Source organism: Myotis myotis, unplaced genomic scaffold, assembly GCF_014108235.1.
Source record: "Myotis myotis isolate mMyoMyo1 unplaced genomic scaffold, mMyoMyo1.p scaffold_m19_p_17, whole genome shotgun sequence".
NCBI classification, from domain to species: domain Eukaryota; kingdom Metazoa; phylum Chordata; class Mammalia; order Chiroptera; family Vespertilionidae; genus Myotis; species Myotis myotis.
The window spans coordinates 3,750,598-3,759,035 of record NW_023416321.1 but is presented as its reverse complement, the minus strand read 5'-3'; the positions used below and the strand labels follow the sequence as shown (position 1 = coordinate 3,759,035).

General features: G+C 56.6%; 1 protein-coding gene across 2 annotated transcripts; it reads left to right on the top strand.

The window, feature by feature from the left end:
* The first annotated feature begins 744 nt into the window (after positions 1 to 744).
* On the top strand, positions 745 to 4,486 carry RPL38 (ribosomal protein L38). Of its 2 annotated transcripts, none has more exons than XM_036341618.1 (5): positions 745 to 884; positions 1,099 to 1,132; positions 1,276 to 1,336; positions 3,754 to 3,876; positions 4,422 to 4,486. In XM_036341618.1, the coding sequence occupies exons 1-5, from the start codon at positions 745 to 747 to the stop codon at positions 4,445 to 4,447; spliced, it is 384 nt and encodes a 127-aa protein (XP_036197511.1). In that variant the 3' UTR covers positions 4,448 to 4,486. The 2 variants fall into 2 exon arrangements, with proteins under 2 accessions (XP_036197511.1, XP_036197512.1); XM_036341619.1 differs by having other exon boundaries at positions 839 to 980.
* The last annotated feature ends 3,952 nt before the right edge of the window (positions 4,487 to 8,438 follow it).

The following is an 8,438-nucleotide window of genomic DNA, read 5'->3' as shown; positions in this document are numbered from 1 at the left end:
AGGGAGGTTACCTAAGAGTTGAGAGTCATTATGTGCCACGAAAATAACATCGGTGTGGGCCGAGGCGGCCAGGAAAGCGCTGCCCTCCCCACGGCCAGCCGGTCCTAGGTGCAGCCTGGGCTCCGGGATCTGAGCAGCGTGGGTTCAAGCCCTGACTTCTCTCCGGCTCTGACAACCCTTCACAGCTGTCCCCATGGGTAAGGACAAAACCTTGGCTATTGGAATTATTTCCAGAAGGCAATGTGAGGCATGCCTAGAAAGAGGTTCTAAAATATACATAAAAAGGTCCCGCCCCGCTGGTATGGCTCAGTGGTTGAGCGTCGACCCAGGAACCAAGAGGTCACGGTTGGATTCCTGGTCAGGGCACAGGTCTGGGTTGCAGGCTGGATCCCCAGTAGGGGTGCATGCAGGAGGCAGCCGATCGAGGATGTTTCTCTCTCATCTGCATTTCTATCGCTCTATCCCTCTCCCTTCCTCTCTCTAAAAATCAATAAAAAACACATTAAAAAAAAAAAAGAAGGTTCCTTCATTCAAATGAGAAAAATCCCCGTGCAGATGCCCAATGACAGGTCTAATGACAGTGGGAGATATAAGATTTAGGTCTTCAAACTGGATCTAAAATAAAATCTAGCAAAGCCAAGGGGCTGGGGGTAGAAAAGGGAAGGGATTGGAGGAGGGAGGCGGTCAGGTCCAAGCGTGGAGCTGCACTATTAATCTAGGCCTACAGGGGGCAGAGGTGCTGCAATGGGAAGGGCGAACGCCTCCATACTGGTAATTCTTGACCCTTCGCAGACACCGTACCCAGTTTCCTCCGGGGGAGGGTTTAATTGTCCGGAAACGGAAGTTACGTTCTTTTTCGCCCTCTTCGCCTCTGGCTGCTTGTTGTAAGCACCTCTTGGGCGGCACACAGGGAGTAGTGGGGATAATCCGAGGGAATCCACGGCCGAGTGAAGTTCGCGGACCCCCGGCCTGGGTCAAGGGTGCGAGGAAAGAGGATGGAGTGCCCTGGGGCCAGCATTTCGGGGGGTCGGGGAGGGAAAGCGGGGGTCCCTGTTGGTCCCCGTGCTCTGTTCACGCTAATGTCTGTCCTCCCCGCAGGCTCCGGCCGCACGCTCCGCGCCTCGCAGCCATGGTGAGTACGGCCCCTGCCTGAGACCTTCCCGGGGAGGCGGGGGCCCCCGGGGCGAGGGTCTCCGGTGGCCCGAGAGGGGCCGGGGACGCGACCGTGGCCAGGATGTCCGGCCTGCAGCTCATGCCCCCTTTTCTCTGTCGCAGCCTCGCAAGATTGAGGAGATCAAGGACTTCCTGCTCACGGCCCGGCGGAAGGACGCCAAGTGTGAGTGGTCGCTCGCGGTGCGGTGAGCGGGAGGGAAGGGTCGCGTTGGCGTGGAGCGGCCCGCGCCCCGGGGCTGCCCCGGGAGCGTCTTCCCCCATGCCAGGCGGGAGGCCCTTCAACAGCGAACATTTTAAAAAAGTCGCTCCCTCGTGGCTTGGGTTTGGGGCTCTGAACGGAAGCTTTACTGGGCGAACGGCTGCCAGTGCGTGTCCCGCAAACCCGGGATTGGTGCTTGCGGGTTCGGTTCTGGGCTGAGTGCAGGCCCTGCTCGCGGGAACTTCATTTACTAAGGAGTTTCGCCCCTACGGGTCTTCGTGTCTCGGGGTGTACGAGGGGGAAGGGGGCGATGCATCAGAAACATCAGGGCGGGCCTCTGCTTGCTGTGCGCTGGCCCCTGGCGCCCGGGTGGGTACCCTCATTCCCGCACCGGACACGGGTCCTGCCCTTCCCCCTCCCTTGTGGTTGGAGGAGGTCTGGGGGCTTGGCGCTCAGTGCAAGATGGAGCGTGGGTTCGTGCGCTGTGTTAGCCCAGAGTCATCTCCATTTCCCTCCTTTCTCGCGGAGGGAAAGTCGGATCTTTTGTGGATGTGGGGCCGGGACGGGCTGGGAGCCGGTCCTCGCTACGCTCCTTGTCCCCACGGGAGGAAGTGGTGTCCGAGAGCCTTTCATTGGGTTCTGGGGGGACAGCGAGGGTCCTGTTTGTGCCCCTGGGACCTGCCGCAGGCTGCGCCTTGGACCCTCTGGTAACTGGAATGAGATGGCCGTCACCTGTGGGGGGTGAGCGGCGGCTGGTGGGAATGCCCGCCCTGCCCCACGGGTGCCAGGGTGGCCGCGTTGGTGTGCTGTCCTGCGATGAAGAGGAGGTGATCTTCATGTCAGTTTTAGTTCAGACCAGGGAATTTGGGGTCACTGCCTGGTTCAGTCCCAGCTCTAGCGATAGCGGTCGCGAAGGTAAGCATGACACCATTTCCTTGTGTTGAGGGGTGACAGTGGATGAAGATCCATTAGAGACCTTAATGCGTTGGAGAAATGACACTAAAGCCATTGGTTCGTTTGCATTTTAATTCTGTTTGGGGGCCTGATTATAGGCCGTTTGTCCTGTGAAGGTGGGTCACGGCGCCCTGGACAGAATAAGGCATTTTTCAATTCTAAAACGTACGTGATATAAATTTACCATTTTTAAGTGTGCGCTTCGCTGCTCTGAAGTACATCCCCATTGCATCTCCAAAACTCTTGATCTTGCGAACTGAAACTGTACCACTAAATCAGTTTGACTGACCTAGGGACCTCTTAAATGAGGTCAGACAGTGTTCTCTGTGACTGGCTTTCTCATGTAGCATAGTGTCCTGGAGGCTGAGTCACCCCTGGTATGGATAGACCATACCTCCATTCATCCTGCTGCAACATGGAGGGCTTTCCACCCTTCGGCTGTTTTGAATAATGTTGCTATGAACATTGACGTGCAGGTATCTCTTGTCCCTCGGTGCTGGGGTATGCACCTGTAGCTGGAATTAATGCATCACGTGACGATGTAGAATACACGTCTTTTAAGAGACCCTATACCTCACAAGTGCTATAGGTGTACAGCAGGTGCTAGGGCTGATGCAGCCACTTGAGCGAAGGCGGCCAGTGCGTGTGCCGGCTGAGCCACCGGGCCTCAGCTTCCGGCTCAGTGCCCTGTCCCTGTAGCAGCTGCTGGCAGAAACGGGGTTGTGGGTACAAGTTGACCTGTGCTGCTGCTGTGACATGCTGAGTGCGTGTGTCTGGTCAGGTGCTTGGGCTGAGCACAGGAGCCCGTTCAGCCCTTACCCCGGCCTCTTGATTGGCCTTCATGTTAACAGATCCTGCGGGCGAGCACCTGAGCTGTCTTTAAAGAGGTTGGGATGCGGGGTGTGATGTCCCTGAAATGACTGGCCCTCGGGGAAGCAGTTGTCTTCCAGCAGCCTGACCAGACTCCCCAGATCTCACACCCTGCACTGGGGGTTGGGCTGCAGTTGGGGCTCCTCGCCGTCTGAGGGGGGAGAATTCGGAGGCAGTGAACGCCCAGAAATGGGCTCCGCGTCAGTTTTAGGAAAAGTGTGAGGGGCGAGTTCTGGTCCCAGCAGGTAGCCCATCCTTGCTTTGTAAACTGCTCCCTTCCCTTCCCTTCGGAAAATAAGCCGGGGCGGTGCTCAGATACATAAACAAGCCCTGAAGGTCAAGCCCCAGCTGCTTGAGTATTAATAAACGGGAAAAGCGGTTTCTGGCGGTTTTTGAAGATGGGGGTCATCGGGGGCAGCTTGTTTTCTGTTTCGACGGGACAAGCACACCTGTGGCCGTGGTTGCGGTCACAGGTGCCACTTTCTGCGTTTGTATAAAGCAGGTGAACCATGTGATGTCTGGTGCAATTAAATTATTGATTTTGGTCCGTTTGGTAGCTGTCAAGATCAAGAAAAATAAGGATAATGTGAAGTTCAAAGTCCGGTGCAGCAGATACCTGTATACCTTGGTCATCACGGACAAAGAGAAGGCCGAGAAGCTGAAGCAGTCCCTGCCCCCGGGTGAGTGCGCGGGAGTTCAGGGCAGGCGCGCAGGCTGGGCGATGCCTGTCGCCGTCCTGTTCGCAGTTGTGCCCGAGGAGAGGCAGGTCCGTTTTGTGGGCTAAGCATCTGCTCCTGCCGCTGTCGTGCAAGCGTGGTGATCTCGGACGTGGTGGCCCGGGCTCAGGCCAAGGCGGGTTTGTTTCCCTCGTTCATGCTTTTCTCGTGCAGAAGAGTAACGGCTCACACTTACTCTGCCTCAGTGCATCCCACCAGGCAGATGCTGGTTGTGAGGAAACTGATTGAGTACCGTAGGCCGTGAGCGTGTGTTAAACAAAGGTCTGTCCTGGGGTGGAGGAAGCCCCTGGGAAGCACCGAGCGGCTCTAGAGGCTGCCTGTCCACCCTGAAAGTTAGCCGGTACTGTTATCAAGCACTAAATATTTTATGCAAAACCTCCCTGGTGGGCTTAATGTCTGAGCTTTGTGAGCCTTCTTAGCTTAAGAATAAACCCAGACAAGCAGTGTGACTGTCTTCTGATGCCTCGCGTTTGCCTCTCTTGCTCTAGGTTTGGCGGTGAAGGAGCTGAAGTGAACCCGACATACTGATCTGTATTAAAACGTTAAAAATCTTCTCGTGTGTCTTGTCTTTGAAGGCCGGAAGGGAAATGTCATGGGTTGCTAGACTCCCGTGGGGCTGGGCTGGGCGTCCTGGTGGCAGCCTCCTTGCATCCCTAATCTTGGGCTGTGGTCCCAATGGAAAGAGAAAGCTGTTTTGTTTGAGCCTAAGTTGGAACATCAGTAGATGGCAGTAGGCAGAAGAGCCGGATGTTTGTGGAAATGAGCCAGCATCACTCAAGATTTAAAGTCACTTAGATAAAAGGAGCTCCCTGATAATGAAAAGGCTGGTGGAAAGGAGGAGGTGATTAGCCTTGGAAATGGCTGCAAGGGAGGACAGTTGTATGGCAATTGTCCTTGGAATGTAGCCCCACTTTCATGACTATGTCCTCTGCCCACCACAGCCCCTGTGGCAGGAGGGGAGTGTCCTACTGAGAAACTCCCCCGGGGGCTGCTCACCAGGACCTCAGGAGCAGGCCGCTGCAGGAGGTGAACCCAGGTGTGAGGGCAATTTGGAGCCGGGCTCAGGAACCGTAAGCTGAGGACTTGAGTGTGTGTGAGCCCAGCAGAGGGGCCGGGCCTCCAGGCAGTGGGGCAGAGATGGAGTTCACGGGGCTGGTGGGTGTGTGGATGGGCCAGATCCCAGCATGAGTGGCAGTTTAGGTCCAGCCAGGCCTGACTCGGATTAAATCCTGGTTCTGCCCCTTGCCCACCTGCTTGTCAGCTCTGAGCGCCCTGAAGAGAGAGCTCACAGCTTGGAGCGAGGCTGCTCCCCCGTGAGGTGACAGGCTGCACAGGCTGGGCCTCCTAGACCCTGGGCAGGGACGTGTCCCAATATTGCCTCGCTTTCCAGGTTGTATGGCAAATGCCCATACTAGAACTTACTCTGTTTTGTTGTACGGCTTAAATTAGGTGCTGGTGCGGATTTAGAAGCGCTCTTGCAAATTTGGGAGATGGAGGTGGTGGTCGTGTCAGCATTGACCACAAGGTGGAGACATACTCCCACAGATACACCCTTGACCAGGCCAGTCTGGAAATGGTTTACAAGTAGCTAAGAGCCTGAGGCTTGATTTTTCCGTAAGTCTTCAGGGTGTTTGGGTCCTGAGGAACATGGCTTCTGTTCCTTCCGAGTGCTCAGTGACCAGTAGCCCAGGCCACTTTCAGTGGCTTCAGTCCTCCCCATCCTTTTAACATCCGTGCCCAGGAGGGAGGGTGTGCCGCTCTGGCTCCCTGTGTCCGGCACATTGTCCAGAGACTAGCCCCAGCTCCTAGGAGGCAAGCCCTCCGTGGCCACACACGGCAGCCTTTCGTGCTCGGTTCTCAGCTCTGGCTTGTGCTTTGCAGTCATGGGGCTCATCTGATCCCGGAGATGAAGCTGGTTTGAGGCACAGGCATGTGTTAGGCCTTCAGGGGCTGGTGCCAGCCACCGCCCTGCTGGCGTCAGCTCTCAGCTTGGGAGGGCGGGAGGGCTTGTTCTGGCTGTGCCGGGCAGGCCACAGGCCTGTCTCACTTCATCTCCCCAGGAGGCCTGTGTGTTCAGCTTCTGCTTCATTGGCTCACCTTTCCGAGCCATTGGCCTCCAGGGATGCAGCCAGAATATGGTCTAGCTGGGCGCAGACTGGCCAAGCAGGTTTGGGTATCCCACTGTGCCCATTACTGCGCTGCTGGCCCGAGGGAGCTTTTGCAGTTGCTGTCCTCAGTGGGTGAGCAGGCCTTCCCCTTCCCCCACCCACTCTCTCCCAATCCCAGTTCTGGAAAGGCTGCCCTACACCCCATTCAAGGTCAATCCTAAAGGCAAGACACCCTGCCACTCCCCAGGAGACAGACCCTTTCCCTCCTGAAGGAATTCTGAGTCCTCTAACTTGCAGGCCCTTTGGGAGGCTGCAGCTGTCGCCTTCTGTGCTATTGACATGGAGGAAGGGGAACCAGCCTGTTAGAGATGCCCCCTGAGGGCCCCACACAATTGCTCCAAGCCCATCCTCTGCAGCCAGCATTGGCCGCTTCAAAGACCAAAACCCTTACCATGTGTGGTGTGTGTTCTGCCTCCTGCCTACCTCTATATTTAAAAGTACAGGTCCTGGCCAGGTAGCTCAGTTGGTTAGAGTGTTGTCCTGACATGCCAGGGTTGCAGGTTCAATCCCTGGTCAGGGCACATACAAGAAGCAACCAATGAAGGTGGAACTACAAATTGATGTTTCTCTCCCTCTCTCTAAAATCAATAACTAAAAAATAAGATATATATAGGTCTTCATTCTTACGAAGGCATTTATTTTAAAGTAAGGCTTATTGGGTGTAACTTACAGTGACATTCACCCTTTTTGGTGGGCAGTTCTGTGAATGTTGACATTTAAAGTGTTACTGCCACTGCAATCGAGTGTTTCTGTCACCCCTAGGGCCCTCTTGCACCCCAGCCGCTGACCTGTTCTCTGCAGTTTTCCAGTCTTTCCTCCCTGTCACTCCCCTGACTCGGTTTGCACTTGCCCAGCGTGGTTCCTGACCTCATATCATAGTCACTGCCCCTCTGCTCTGAATCCTCCCTGAGTTGCCTCCTCTCGGTCATCCTTCAGCTCTCACCTCATCTCATTCTCCAGGAAACATCCTGGACCACCCTCCCTCCCCCCAGACTCCATCCCCCTCTTACAACAGGGCCCATGTGGGATCAAAGGCTGCCCACTCACCTATTAGATTCAGACCCCGTGCAGGCAGGAACCTGTTTTATTTATCACTGTGTCCCCTAGAACAGGGTGCTCCATCCAAATTTCTTGAATGAAAGAAAACCCCTATGAGAGAAGCTTGGTCTCCAACCTTCTGGGCCCCAGCTCTGGGCATGCGCAGATGAGATGGCCCAGCCATGTTCCTGGAAAACTGACACAGGCTGACAACCAGGAGAAGAGGCCGGGACACAGGACTCCTTCCCCTGGCCTCTGTGGGCTGTCCACGGGTGTTTGCAGGTGTTTGCAGACTCCCGCATCCACCTAGTTCCTGGAGCCAGGAACCTGGGAGTTTGCCCCAGTCACTACTGCCCGTAGGCAGGCCGCCAGGGCCCAAGCCCCATCCCTTCAGGACCCCTTCCACTCCCATCTCCCCAACCCCAGGCTGCCCTCCACCTGCCGGCCCAGCGTCCTCTGGTCACGCCACGCTGTTTTCAGGTGCCGAACCGTGGCCCTCTGCTGCCTGGGGCCTCTGTTGACCCTCAACTCTAGGGAAGCACCTCCGAGGCTATGAGATCTGCGGCTGCCTCCACGGTCCTGACCCTGCCCCGCCTTTGCTTTTCTCCAAAGCACCCCTAACGTCGCTCCGCGCGTCTTTGCGCGTGGATGGTTGCCATCCGCCCACTGAGATGCAGTACCCTCTGAGGGGGTTTCTGTCTGCTTTTGTTCAGGACCGAACAGTGCCGGCACACGTAGGTGCTCAGTAAACGTGTGCTGCTGATGGCTTCCCCTCCCCTCCCCTGGGGCAGGCCCTCCCTCCAGGAGGCCCTCCCAGTCCTGCCTGCTGGGAAGAATCACGTGGCATTCCCCAGTCCCTAGTGCACCCCAGGGGACAGCTACTAAATGTTGCCCCCTTCTGTCTCCAATCCGTCAGTTCACCACCCCCAGAAGCCCTCGCCGGCCAGCCTCGCCTCCAGTGCCACGACCGCCAGCTGCACCCATTGACACCTTATCGTATAGTATAAGGCTTCTACCCTAGATTTGACAATAAGTAAGTAATGAGAAGCGGGGACTTAGAGAGTAACTAGGAAGAAACAGATTTAGGAGCGTTTGGGGGCTGTTTTCACTTCTTCCACCTTTTTTGCCTCGGCCAGGACAGATCCCAGATCACAAAAGGGTTCTTGGGCGGGACGCCCTGCAGAAAAGCGGACGCGCAGAGGGCGGGGCCAAGACTGGGGCGGCCCCCGGGGGCGGGGGCCAAGACAGGGGCGGGGCCAAGACTGGGGCGGCCCCCCGGGGGCGGGCCCGGGGGCGGGG

Coding starts and splice junctions, on each gene's coding strand:
- RPL38 (XM_036341618.1), top strand. CDS start 745: ATGGGAAGGGCGAACGCCTCCATACTGGTAATTCTTGACCCTTCGCAG. Junction 1,337..3,753: donor CCGGCGGAAGGACGCCAAGT/GTGAGTGGTCGC, acceptor TCCGTTTGGTAG/CTGTCAAGATCAAGAAAAAT. Junction 3,877..4,421: donor GAAGCAGTCCCTGCCCCCGG/GTGAGTGCGCGG, acceptor CTCTTGCTCTAG/GTTTGGCGGTGAAGGAGCTG.